Source organism: Electrona antarctica (assembly GCF_951216825.1).
Source record: "Electrona antarctica genome assembly, chromosome: 9".
Lineage (NCBI taxonomy): Eukaryota > Metazoa > Chordata > Actinopteri > Myctophiformes > Myctophidae > Electrona > Electrona antarctica.
The window spans coordinates 14719056-14733874 of NC_136790.1; the positions used below are offsets into that span (position 1 = coordinate 14719056).

The 14819-nt window shown below is 40.6% G+C and overlaps 1 protein-coding gene across 1 annotated transcript in view; it reads left to right on the forward strand.

Annotated features, from left to right (window-relative positions):
- The window catches only part of LOC306929840 (integrin alpha-2-like), a gene marked incomplete at both ends in the record, with an annotated part of 32550 nt that extends 19509 nt beyond the window's left edge, over positions 1 to 13041 (forward strand). The window contains 8 exons of the mRNA XM_079510576.1: positions 7025 to 7169; positions 8346 to 8429; positions 8725 to 8807; positions 8893 to 8976; positions 9963 to 10068; positions 11350 to 11439; positions 11710 to 11823; positions 12955 to 13041. Coding sequence (XP_079366702.1) covers positions 7025 to 7169; positions 8346 to 8429; positions 8725 to 8807; positions 8893 to 8976; positions 9963 to 10068; positions 11350 to 11439; positions 11710 to 11823; positions 12955 to 13041 — 793 coding nt within the window. The remainder of the gene's footprint in view (positions 1 to 7024; positions 7170 to 8345; positions 8430 to 8724; positions 8808 to 8892; positions 8977 to 9962; positions 10069 to 11349; positions 11440 to 11709; positions 11824 to 12954) is intronic.
- Positions 13042 to 14819: the final 1778 nt, after the last annotated feature.

Genomic DNA, 14819 nt, shown 5'->3' on the forward strand with positions numbered 1-14819 from the left:
GGGGACAGACAGTATGGAGACCGAATAAGGAGTCAACAAGATATTAAATGGGACAGATGAAAACATATTTTGGCCATAAACATGGATGACATGACATTTATGATGATAAGAAGAACAACCCGGAGTAAACAGGCAGTAGGCTAAGAGTAAAATGATGATAAAAGGGCAAGATGACCAAATATGACCTATATGGAACACGGTCTGGGCCCAAAATTCTATATGTGTTGACCAACAGAATATGATGGAGTGGCCAACTTGACATGACGTGTAAACAACATGTCAGAATTTATCTATCAACTCCGCCCTTTGTTTACCAATAATGTCAAGGTGGCAACAAAATAACCCTACTTAAAAATGGGAAAAGGTCAATTATAATTTATGGAATTTAGGATGTCCGAATGTGAAAAAAAATAAAACAATTAAAACCTATTTTTTTTTAATAAAAATGATAATAATAGAAGCATAAGCTAAGCAACTAGCAACAACAAATAATTATATAAATGTACCTAATAATTGAACAAGGTGTTGTAATGTAGAAAACCTCAAATGACTTTCCCTATACCACAACAATAGAACTGATTTATTGATTGAATGGTGGATCTGAAAAATGAGAATGATTAAGAAAATAGGAAAGATAGAAGGGAGAAGAAAGATGTGCATGAGATTACAGCTAAAAATGGGATTGGGTGTTGAACAAAATATATATATATCTACATTGAGGTAAGGGGCATTGAAGTTAAGGTAAACAGAAAAATACCATGTCATGTTCCACCCAAAAATGGGTCTTTATAAAATTAATGACCAAAACAACCTACAATTTGGAGCCAAGGTTCAAATGGACCACAGTACCTTCAACATGGGGGCTTTGTCAGCCAGGTGCACTAATCACATTCCTTCAGATCACATCAGTGGGTCACATTTCAGAGCTCTCAAACAGCAAACCACAGTAAACTTAAGAGAGGCTATCCTTATGACAGGTAGAAGTTAGTGAAAAGTCAAAAAATTTAGTCTAGGGTCCTGTGGAAACCTTACTAACATTATCACCCACAAAGGTGGGTTCTCATAGCCAACAGGCCTGGATACAAGTCCATAGGATCTATGTGCATGTATCCTCAAAATAATTTAGACAAAACTCACATGAGATGGTATATTCCTCATTCCCTTTATTCAATACTTCCTGAGTCCTCGTCGGTCCTAATGGGGAGGCACACCAGTTCCTGGAGAATGGATGAACAGAATGAAAGGGGAAAAATTAAAACATGTTTTGGAGATATGAACTGGGACATATGTGGAAGAATTATTGAATTCAGAATGGTAACTTAACTATGGGATAATGGCAATGGAATGCCACAGCAGAGGTTTGGTTCTGACTTCTTTGACTACCTGCCTGCGATATGAATATCAGAGGAGAGAAAGGAGAGAAAAATACTTTGGCCAAGGCCCAATATTAATATCAAAACAGTAATAACAAATTACATTAAGTGATTGAGACGGTGGATGTCCATGGTAAAAAATGGGAAAACACCCTAAAACTGAGAGTGTCAAAAACGGTATAAAATTAACCTTGAGTGTCCTGAATGGACTAAATTTAACCTTAAGTTGGGAAGGCTGCGTTCCCGATTGGAATGCACCCAAAACTGGGAGGGATGGTGATTAGATAGCTGTTTATATAACAAAGAAGCAAGTGTTCTCAAAACATAAAAACAAATAAAGAAAATAAGAAATGGAAGGACAATGGGTGAAGGGGGAGGGGGTGGGGGGAAACAACTGTACGAGTATGAGTGTGGTTGGTGCAAAAATAAAAATAATGATTGAATCAGGGTAATAAAAAATAAAAATAAAATAACCATTAGAGGCATGGTGAAATAAAATTAACCTTAAAGGCATGGTGAGGTAGAAAACATAACCAATAATCAAAATGAATAATGAACTGAGGCTGGGTTTCCAGTACTCACTATCACTGGGAAATACAGTACTCAAGGCTGAGGTCCAGAGAGAACAAGAGAGTGCACTATGACCAGCATATCACTCACCTCGATCCCCTGAAACCCCGCCCTTCACGTCAACGCCAGTGATAGTGGCCAGAAAATCCTGTGGGTGAACCATAAAGAAAACAAAATATCAGAATTATACAGGGAAAAATATCAGGTGAGAATGTATAATAACAATGTAACTGGGTGTTTAAATAAATTAAATAAAATACAAAATACAATACTTGAGGGTTTACTGTGTAGTTTGGCAGGCAGAATTCCATATAGGAAAACTATAACACATTGGTGAGACAGGTTAAATAGGGGCAAAAACATGACTAATAAATGATACATTTTGATAAATTTGATTGATAATAAGGATAATATATTTGTACTTAAGAGAGAGAGAGAGAGAGACCCAACGTTCTCACAGTATGCATTTCACAGAGATTAACCCTAGAGGGAGGATACTTAGAGAGGCAGGGAGAGAGAGAGAAAGATATCTCAAAGTATTCTAATTTTTTTCTCTATATTGTTTTCTATTTAATTGTTTTAATTGCAATGATTGATCCGTTAACACAGGAAATTACAGCTGATGATGACGAAAATAAACGCACAAGTCTATTTTGCCCTGCATTGCACTGGACTTTAAGACTATCATGCATAATATGGCATGGCAAATGCAACACGGACAGAAATAAACAAAAAAAGTAGGTCATCACTCCTCAAAAAACACATGTATGCAAATGTACTTATCAAATACGCTATTAATGACGTAGCTAATGTCGCGTATAAGACGCCAAAAAAAAAATTGTGAGATCACAAGTTCTACCTGTCAGAGCCTTAAGTTACTCGTTCCAAGCAGAGAGAGATTTAAAGTACAAAAATAAATCATTAAAATAAATAAAGACCGGTATGAAAGTATTCAAATGACAGAAATTAAAATGGGCTCCATAATCTCCCTCCTGTAGTAAAAAGAGAGGAGAATGTACTTAAAAAAAATGAATGGAAAGAACAGTGTGATCTGTTCACTTTGGAAAATGGTGAAATGTTCCTTTAAGGGGGAAAAATCTAAAAGGGAGAATAACTAAGAGTTTACACTATTGAGGGTCGTGGTCAAGATAAAATAAGTAAGAACTCTTTCTATTCTCGTGTCGACTCAAGGCAGGAAAGACATCTTGGAAAGGAAGAAAACAATAAATATATGCCCTAGGCTGACATACTCCAAAAGAGCTATGTCAAAGTCTATGTCACAAGATATGAAGTTAGGAGAGGTATAGCCAAACTAAAGAGATAGGACCTACGTATGTCCTGAAACGTTATAAAGTTGGATATAAGATAGACAACCTATTGTGACCATTCATTAGCAGGGGAAGAAATTAAATTGGACAACATAAGAGTAGTAATTAAAAAAATAATAATACAAAATTATAAATAGGGAGAATAAGTTCTATCTTGGATTTTAAAACAACAAACAATTTAGAGTCTAGTACCAGGATATCAGCAATTTCGACTTTGGACCCTTCCTGGCACATAATAATTTAGTTTAAGTGTTCAGGGCATTCTGCGATATATCTCCTATAATTAACCCACCCTGACGCTTATGGACAAGCACGTACATACACACATTGCACACACATCACCTACAGCAGGGCATGGATTCACACACACTGAGACAGGGAGGGAGAGAAAGAGACAGACCCAGCGTTATCCCCGTAAATCTCACCTGGAGGGAGGACAGACAGAGACAGACCGTTCTCACTGTGCATTTCACATATGGAGGGAGAATAGAGAGAGACAGACATATGTCAGAGACATATGTCACTCACACTATGTATTTCACATATAGAGGGAGGACAGAGAGAAAGAGACTGTTCTCACACTGTGCATTTCACATGAGAGATATTACGCAGATAGACAGACAGGGCTGCTCTTTCAGGCATACAGACACAAAATAGGATACACTGAAATTTGTACCTAATGTTACATGTAATATTATGAAAAATATCCAGATGTAATCTTAAGGCAATGATAAAAAATGTAAATGCAGTAAAAACTGTAAAAATAACTATTCCTAATACACTTCTGAAGTTATAAAACAAGATGGCGTTCCCACAGCACAGACTGGGAGGGGGACACGCACGCACACACACGCACATCATTCAGGAGGGCATGGATGGACAGGGAGGGAGAGACACGCACGCACGCACGCACACTGAGACTGCATTGACATGCATTACAAAGTAAGCGCACGCTAACGGGAGTGTAAAGGGAGACACAAAACAAATGTAGATAAGAAAAGCGTAAATTAAAACAGTCGGACAGGGGGAAAAAAAATCGCCTCAGCTGAGGAGGGGAACGAGATAAATGAATCATAATAATCATTAAACTATCTAGTAAAAAAAACAAAAGCTACGCTATGCCACAGCGCTAAAATAAAAAATAAGAATATCAAACAAAAAGGGAAAAGGGTGTGTGGAGGGGGAGAGGGAACAGACGTCATATCTGACGTGGCCATGATAGCTCCGTCACATAATTAGTCTGCTTTTATTTACTAAAGACGTAAATAATTTCCATGATGTAAGTACTATATGCAGCACATTTTCTCTGTAAATCGATTCCTACCTTATATCGTTGTTCACGTTGAAGGAGTCAAGATGGAGAGCAGCTCTTCAAACGAGGCAACACAAAAATGTCTAATTAAAAAAGAATTATAATGGGTAAAAAAAAAAATTGGAAAAAAACTGATTCTTTTTTCTGTCCCCCTGTCTAGTGATTAACACTTGCAGGGTTCTGAATCCGGCTCGATCGACCAATTGATGGAAATAAAATTCCGGCGACCCCAAGGATCGTATTAATGGATAAAAATAAATTATATCTATTCTGTAATGCTAATTAGAAAGGACTGTAAATATATATATATCTTCAATAACCCAGCAGGGAGACCAAATACCGTGCTGTATTTACCTTAAAAATGAGTGAGTAGCCCTTTAAATCTTGAATGACAGTCACTCTACCATAAAAAATAGAAGGATACCTTAAAAACGAATTGGAGACAGACGAAATAAAGTTCTGAGAGGAAGTTTAAGGTTTTAACTGTACTTTTTAGTAGGTAATAAAGTCAATTTACATAGAGAATGTGCTACATGGTTCAGATAATAATAATAATAGTACAATACATCACTATAATTTAGAGTATTCAATTGTTCCAATATGGATCCGAACTGCCCCTCTTCACAGCATCTTCCTGGCTTATACTGCATCTGACGTCAGTTGTTGATAAACGTTCATTGGCTGAATAGATAGTTCATTTCCGCAATATCCACGGTGGTGCTGGTTGTCGAGCATTCATTGGACCAGCACATGGATGATAGGACTGGTATTGTGACATCTTCCTTGGTTCAGTCATTGATGACCATAGACCGGGAAAGCACAGAGGCTGGCGTTGCTATGGCAACCTGAAGATAACATTCTTTCCCTGCTAGCTGTTAACTTCGACAGAGAGAAATGGCCTGCTATCTACTTTCTCACTAGGCATCAAGGTCAAATGCATGTAGTCTCAAATCAAAATAGACCTCTCAGTATGCTAGTTAACTTGCCTGGGGACAGACAGTATGGAGACCGAATAAGGAGTCAACAAGATATTAAATGGGACAGATGAAAACATATTTTGGCCATAAACATGGATGACATGACATTTATGATGATAAGAAGAACAACCCGGAGTAAACAGGCAGTAGGCTAAGAGTAAAATGATGATAAAAGGGCAAGATGACCAAATATGACCTATATGGAACACGGTCTGGGCCCCAAATTCTATATGTGTTGACCAACAGAATATGATGGAGTGGCCAACTTGACATGACGTGTAAACAACATGTCAGAATTTATCTATCAGTCACAGTCTCTCAGCCAGGAATCCAGTCCAGTTCAGAATCCAGTCCAGTTCTAGACCACTACAGTACAAAGTCCTGGAACTTTCAAGTAAGATAGTACTACTAGTACAATTTACAATGTATGCATTTATCAAACGTTCTTACCCAGAGTGACTTAATAAGCAGTGTAGTGCCTCAGCCCTCAGTAAACTTTGAACAATACATTATCAAAATATTAATTAAATAATAATCTGTACATTGAAACTATAGAATACCAGGTAAACAAACAATACATAAAAAACAGTACTGCTGCTACTATAAATTGCATTAAATGACTTGCAACTAATGGTGCACCCCCCCCCCCCCCCCCCCCCCCAGGTTCCGTTTGCAAAGGTTTGTGGGTCAGTTGACGTGTGCATGTGTGACTTGTCTATCCGAGTCAAACCTAGGTAAGCAGTGAAGCACTACAATAGTACTATTTAGAAGATTCAAGATTTAAGATGTGTTCTTTGTCTCTGACTTATCTAGAGAGAAGGGGAGCGAGAGGTAGAGGGAGAGAGAGAGAGAAGGGGGGGAGAAAGAGAAGGGGGGGTGAGAGAGAAGGGGGAGCGAGAGGTATAGGGAGAGAGAGAGAGAAGGGGGGAGAAAGATAAGGGGAGGTGAGAGAGAAGGGGGAGAGAGATGAGAGATCAATCAATCAATGATCGAAATATACTGACCATTTCGTCAACAAATAAAAACTAGAGTTATAGGGAGGGATTAGTGGAGAAGAGATCCAGTTACAGGACAAATTTTCCTTTTTTTGTGACAATGAAGACATTGATACACTCTTATCTAGAGAGTTAAAGTATATTAACCCATTTTGACCTGAGATCACATTCTAAAAATGTCTTCTACATCCTTCTCGTAGCGCGCCACTCGGTGGCGCGCTACGAGAAGGATGTAGAGGGAGCTTGTAGATCTGCTATTTTTCAATAGCTAAAGCATATCATAATGCTAACACCAAAAAGGGTTCCCGCCCAAAATGGGTTAAATGGCATGTACTAGTCCTAGACGCGTTCACGGGTCCACGCAAACCGAAAACACCACCTGACAATACCCACTGACACCTGTACGTAGAAAACAACAAAACAAATTGAGTTAAATGATTTTTTTAAAATTAATTTGTATTTTCTCCAGTTCGTCCAAACTATTGCTAAGCTACAAGAATCGCCGTCTGTCCTTCGAGGTGTCAGTCTCCAATGCCGAGGGGGTGGACAGGGCTTACAACGTTCGCCTGACCACCCAGTACTCCAACGTGTACTACTCCTCTGTTACTCAGCCTGTAAGTACTCTGTATGCAGTACTACTCCTCTGTTACTCAGACTGTAAGTACTCTGTATGCAGTACTACTCCTCTGTTACTCAGCCTGTAAGTACTCTGTATGCAGTACTACTCCTCTGTTACTCAGCCTGTAAGTACTCTGTATGCAGTACTACTCCTCTGTTACTCAGACTGTAAGTACTCTGTATGCAGTACTACTCCTCTGTTACTCAGCCTGTAAGTACTCTGTACTACTCCTCTGTTACTCAGCCTGTAAGTACTCTGTATGCAGTACTACTCCTCTGTTACTCAGACTGTAAGTACTCTGTATGCAGTACTACTCCTCTGTTACTCAGCCTGTAAGTACTCTGTATGCAGTACTACTCCTCTGTTACTCAGCCTGTAAGTACTCTGTATGCAGTACTACTCCTCTGTTACTCAGCCTGTAAGTACTCTGTATGCAGTACTACTCCTCTGTTACTCAGCCTGTAAGTACTCTGTATGCAGTACTACTCCTCTGTTACTCAGCCTGTAAGTACTCTGTATGCAGTACTACTCCTCTGTTACTCAGACTGTAAGTACTCTGTATGCAGTACTACTCCTCTGTTACTCAGCCTGTAAGTACTCTGTACGCAGTACTACTCCTCTGTTACTCAGCCTGTAAGTACTCTGTATGCAGTACTACTCCTCTGTTACTCAGACTGTAAGTACTCTGTATGCAGTACTACTCATCTGTTACTCAGACTGTAAGTACTCTGTATGCAGTACTACTCCTCTGTTACTCAGACTGTAAGTACTCTGTATGCAGTACTACTCCTCTGTTACTCAGCCTGTAAGTACTCTGTATGCAGTACTACTCCTCTGTTACTCAGCCTGTAAGTACTCTGTTTGCAGTACTACTCCTCTGTTACTCAGCCTGTGAGAGATTTCGCTCTTCCAATGTGGACAAAGTGGCCTAAAGGCGGCAATAGTCATAAACTGTGCAATTGTTTACTACCACTCATACTGTACGAGCTCACTGATGTGATGTATATGTGCTCACACTCACTGTACAGACCAATTACCACGGCCGACGTGAGCGCTCACACTGTATACTCGCTGTATACCCAATTTGACCATGAACGTTACTGACATGTCAGAGTTCACCCAATAATACTTTCACTCTCTCTCTCTCTCTCTCTCTCTCTCTCTCTTTCAGCATGATTCTACAGTAGTGCAGTGTGATGTCACTGACATGCTGACATGTGTGGTAGGATACCCAGCACTAATGGACGGCCAGGAGGTACGTACTCTGTCTTAAGCTGCGTTCCGACTTGAATATATATATATATATATATTCGCCTCGGTTCGTCCCGTTTGTGCTGCGCCAGGTCGTGCCGCGCCTGTTTGCGCAATTCTCGTCTTTGCATTGACTTCGTATGTAATCGCGCCGCTCTAACCATCCAAGTCTGAACGCACCATTACTCTCTCTCTCTCTCTCTCTCTCTCTCCCTTCATTTGTGTGTAAAGTCTATAAACACACACGGTCTATAAAGTCTATAAATTCACCCTCCCTTCTTTCTATCGCTGACCTCCAGGTGACCTTCACACTGAACTTTGACCTCGGCATGGACGAGCGACCTCTGCGGGGAGACGCCGTGTTTACCTTCAACGTCCTAAGGTCTGAATGATCACCTGAAATATTGACCAGCTCGTTAACTCATTGATTGACTGACTGATTGATTGATTGATGTATTGATTGACAGTGATGACACAGAGCGTCAGCCTCTTGACAACCAGGCGACCTTCAGCCTTCCTCTGATGTACGACTCTGAGCTGTCTCTATCCAGGTACCTGTCTGTCTGTCTGTCTGTCTGTCTGTCTGTCTGTCTGTCTGTCTGTCTGTCTGTCTGTCTGTCTGTCTGTCTGTCTGTCTGTCTGTCTGTCTGTCTGACTACTCAAGTACTACAGAGAATTTGTTCATTGGCCTTCCTCTGTTACTCAGACTGTAAGTACTCTGTTTGCAGTACTACTCCTCTGTTACTCAGCCTGTAAGTACTCTGTATGCAGTACTACTCCTCTGTTACTCAGCCTGTAAGTACTCTGTATGCAGTACTACTCCTCTGTTACTCAGCCTGTAAGTACTCTGTATGCAGTACTACTCCTCTGTTACTCAGCCTGTAAGTACTCTGTTTGCAGTACTACTCCTCTGTTACTCAGCCTGTAAGTACTCTGTATGCAGTACTACTCCTCTGTTACTCAGCCTGTAAGTACTCTGTATGCAGTACTACTCCTCTGTTACTCAGCCTGTAAGTACTCTGTTTGCAGTACTACTCCTCTGTTACTCAGCCTGTGAGAGATTTCGCTCTTCCAATGAGGACAAAGTGGCCTAAAGGCGGCAATAGTCATAAACTGTGCAATTGTTTACTACCACTCATACTGTACGAGCTCACTGATGTGATGTATATGTGCTCACACTCACTGTACAGACCAATTACCACGGCCGACGTGAGCGCTCACACTGTATACTCGCTGTATACCCAATTTGACCATGAACATTACTGACATGTCAGAGTTCACCCAATAATACTTTCACTCTCTCTCTCTCTCTCTCTCTCTTTCAGCATGATTCTACAGTAGTGTATCCAGGTACCTGTCTGTCTGTCTGTCTGTCTGTCTGTCTGTCTGTCTGTCTGTCTGTCTGTCTGTCTGTCTGTCTGTCTGTCTGTCTGTCTGTCTGACTACTCAAGTACTACAGAGAATTTGTTCATTGGCCTTCCTCTCTCTCTCTCTCTCTCTCTCTCTCTCTGTCTCTCTCTCTCTCTCTCTCTCTCAGGGAGTCCAACCTCAACTTCTACGTATCGACTGGCAACGCTGAGAGTGGCATCACCAAATTCACCACCCTGGACGACATCGGACCCAAATACAACTTTACTATCAAGGTAACAGTGTTCATCCTGACTATGCATTTTTGAGGGGGGCTTGCCCCTCCTATGTCCAGCTTTGAGGATATGTGTCAACACAAACATTGTCCTAAGACAAACATTGAACGACATTGATAATGAATGGCCAGTTTTGAGTGTTTGTCCCAAGTTCCCAACACAAATTTTGAGTGTTTGTGAAAACACAAACATTGAAGACAAAAGTTAGGACGCAAATTGTGATTGGCCTGCTCTCTAAACTCAAGACAGGTGCGAGAGGCACAGCATTAAAGTCCATAAACAACAGAATAGGCTCGCACACACGACAAGACGAACGTTGAGACTCTTTGAATGCACGTAGGCTATATTCCTGATGCTCTGAGTCTGAGGACCAAAATGTCACTTCTTTCAACATTTGACTTCCTGCACTTTTGATATGAAAAATAAAATAATTTGAATATAATGCTAACCGTAAAAAGGAGAGTCAGCGAAGACTGATGAAGAGTGAGCACTAATAGTGCGTAGCACTGCTGGACCGACATTGTCCTGATGGAGGTCTAAGCGACCGAAACGTCGACCTAATAAAGAGCAACATTTTTTTGCAAGTGTCTGACAGTGTGCGGGACCTCTTCTTTGTTTTTCAAAGATACCCTTTTTAATATACAGTCCGATATTGCTATAACACTCTCTCTCTCTCTCTCTCTCTCTCTCTCTCTCTCTCTCTCTCTCTCTCTCTCTCTCTCTCTCTCTCTCTCAGGTGTCTACAGGTAATTTTCCTGTCCATGAGTGTCTTCTATCTATTGCATTCCCTTCTTCAACAAAGGCAGGAAACCCCCTCCTCTTCCTCACTGAAGTAGCAACACAGCCAGTGAGTACACACTCGCACGCACGCAATTGTGATTGCTTATTTGATTGCATGATTGATTGAGTACATTATTAGTACAAAAAATAAACTGCATGGAAGTACAATAAAACACTTGGGCTAAAAGGATAACACAAAAAGGTCCTGGTCCTGATCCAGCAGCAAATAACATAAATACAATACAAAACCCATATGAGGGATCATAGAACCTGGGGAACATAGATACACTCCCCGTTCAATCCACTACTGGTGACTAATGCACAGGCTGGGCATATTTACAACTCATCACCCATCATGGTTGATGAGTAGGCCGGACGGAATTAACAGGTCGAGTCCTGTGTCGGGCTTGCAGATCTCTGGTAACAGGACAGGCAGTGAGTTCAACAGTGCTCAACACATTTGACCTTTGACCTGTGTTTCTTGTCTCACCCCGCCTCCAGAGTGATGATGTGACCTGTGATGTCACTGTCGACACCATGCCCAGCTCCGCCTCTTTCAGTAAAGAGAGGCTGTTTGGTACCAAACAGCTGGTGAGTACCAAAAATGCTCATTTGTTCTCTCTCAAGTTCAGTCTATGTGTCTATGGCTTATGGGCGTATTGCATATAGTATTTTTTGTATTGCTTGACCCTGTTATGGTTGCTTGCAGCTATATTTATATATGTATTATTATTATTATTATTATTATTATTAGTAGTAGTAGTAGTAGGAGGCAAATGATAATTTCAATATTTATTTTTCTTCAAATTATTTCATAAAATAATTTGGTGAATCCCCCCTCCACCAATCCCCTGCTCGTAGGACTGTGACACGGCCACCTGTCGACCAATCAAATGCGTCCTGAACAACATGAGCCCAAACAGGATGTACAGCATCTCCGTAAACAGCAGAATCTGGAAGGGAACCTTTGCCACCGTAATTATTACCGTTACTTATACATTACACATGTATTATTTATTATAATTATCATATCATAATAATTTTAAACAGAATTAAACATGCATGCATGCGTGTATGTTTTCAGGCATTGTTTCAGTCCATTGAGTTGACCAGCACAGCTCATATCGAAACCCAACAACCAGAACTTCTTATTGTGACACACCCACAAATAACGGTAAAACACCCACCTGCACACACACACACACACACACACACACACACACACACACACACACACACACACACACACACACACACACACACACACACACACACACACACACATTCTTCCTCAACATTTATGGGGGTCGCAACCCCTCGGGGGATCGCCAAATTATATTGGGGGGTCATGTTGGGGGGCATGTCGGGAGCCACGGGTGATTTTTAATCCGCAGCACGGGTTTGTCTGAATAATGACCGACTGGTACTATACCATGCTACCAACACAGTGATGATCCATTAAGAACTGCATGAAACACTGGGTCTCACTGTGGGTATTGCAAGGGAGCTATTAGGTGGCTATTTCCCAAAAGTTGAATATTGCTCTCTCTCTTTCTGTAGGTGGGCTTGTCCGTCACTAATCCACTAAGACAGTCCGGTGGCCGTGATTGCGGGCAGCGTCATCGGAGGTCTGCTCCTATTGGCCATGATGGCCGTCGCTCTCTGGAAGGTGGGGCTCTTTAGCAACCCAGCTAGCGACCAACACCCTAGTAACGCCCTATTATTACCGACACACTAGGACACACCTATAGCAATCACTGCTAACCCCCTAGCAACACACACGGTTTAGGATACATGACTAAACCAATGCTAACCCCTAGTAACACAAGTGTAACATAAGTGTTACTGACACATTGGGTAAATTGCCGATCATCACAGAAATAAAAGGGTAAATTGCCGATCGAGTTATTTGGAGTGAATATCGGCCGATCACCGATCGGTGGACGATTATCGGAGCATCTCTAGTACCCCCTAGTAATACCTATGTATTAATGACACATTAGGATACACCTGGCAACCACTGGCTGACTTTTCTATGGATTTCTTCTTTTTTTCATTCTATATGTTTGTGTTATTATATAATTTATTTAATTCTATGTTTCTCAGCTGGGTTTCTTCAAGAGGAAGAAGTTGGAGCAGAATGAGAGAGTGGAGGAGGGAGAGGCAGACACACCGCAGAGCAACCAGGAATGAAACATACATGCTTTTATTGACATTATTTTATTTTATTATTTATTTTATTATTGTTTTGACTATATTTGTTAGATAAAAAAGGGCTAGAATGAGAGAGTGGAGGAGGGAGAGGCAGACACACCACAGAGCAACCAAGAATGAAACATACATGTTTTTATTTATTTATTTTATTTTATTATTTATTTTATTATTTTTTTGACTATATTTGTTAGATAAAGGGCTAGAATGAGAGAGTGGAGGAGGGAGAGGCAGACACACCACAGAGCAACCAGGAATGAAACATACATGTTTTTATTTATTTATTTTATTTTTTATTTTTTTTGTTAGATAAAAAAGGGCTATTATAGTACATAAATGCATGAATATTTTGTAATGATCGCTAACTTTATTTCAACGCATAAAATGTGTAATTGAATGTAATAATGACAAATGATGAGATTATGTTCTGTATTTTCATATTACATATGTGTATATATTTTATACTGAAAACCTGTATGGAAGACTTATTTTTTACTTAAATTCTAGCATTCTCTGCATGTCCCTGCATGGTGGCTCCAGGGGTCCTTGAGGGAGTTCCAACTTCCAGGGGGTCCCCAGCTAAATGATAGTTAGGAACCAAATGGACCCTTATGGGTCTGTAACTCTGACAGTGTACAAATGAAACGATTTGTACACTAGTCAGAGTTAAATTAACTTTGATTTTACAATATACAGTACATTGGGGTGCCAGAGATAGAAATGCCATTACATAGGGGAGCATAGCCTATAATTCAGGTCAAACCTGGGGGTCCTTGAAATGAAAATGTTTGGGAATCACTGCTAGAGCCGTAAAAACCTTCTCTTATGGGGGTCCTTCGCATATATTTTCAAATGGGGGTCCACGGGGCAATGAGTATCATTTTGGCATTTTTGGGGGTCCTTGACGTGAAAAGGTTTGGGGAACCACTGCACTAAGTCTCCACTAAGACAGTTGACTCACAGGAAAAAAGAGGCCACTCTTTTTCCTCCTTTTTTGCCAATGGGTTCCCAGATTGGGACGACCCTATAAGGCTCACATAAAATAAAACTGTAAAATGGTGACCAGTGTGCACTTTTCCAGGCGTGAAACCACCCACTGACTGGACACTCCACTGCACTCACTATTCATGTACAGTCAGTCATACAGTGTTTTACTTTTTGCAGACAAAGAGCAGGAGAGAGGCTACATTAACCACTTTTTTCAATGTGTTGTGAGCAGAGAGAAATAAAAGGCACTATGTTTCAAGCTTAGAGCTTGTAATTGAAGTGACAGGTCTATTGTTTTATCGGCATTGTTTGCATATTAATTTTTTGCATAAATGAATAAATTAAAAAAAAATGTTTGATTAATTAAATCTTAATCCCAAAAGCGTGTAATTGAATGTTTTGGAATATTATCATATTCTAAAGGAATGTGGAATATGCTAATTATCTAAACGCTGCACTATTGTGCGGATGTTTAAATATTTATTATAAAGTTAATCCCTTCTCCTGAGAGGATAAACCCTCTCTCCTGTTCCCACACATACACACACCCCCACACACACACCCATCACCACCCCCACCCACCCCACCCATCCAATCCACCCCTCTCCTCCTGTCCCCATCCCCTCCCTCCACCCTTGTATACATTCGCTTGTACGGGTGTGTGTGTGTGTGTGTGTGTGTGTGTATGTGTGTGTGTGTGTGTATGTGTGTGTGTGCGTGTGTGTGTGTATGTGTGTGCGTATGTGTGTGTATGTGTGTATGTATGTGTGCGC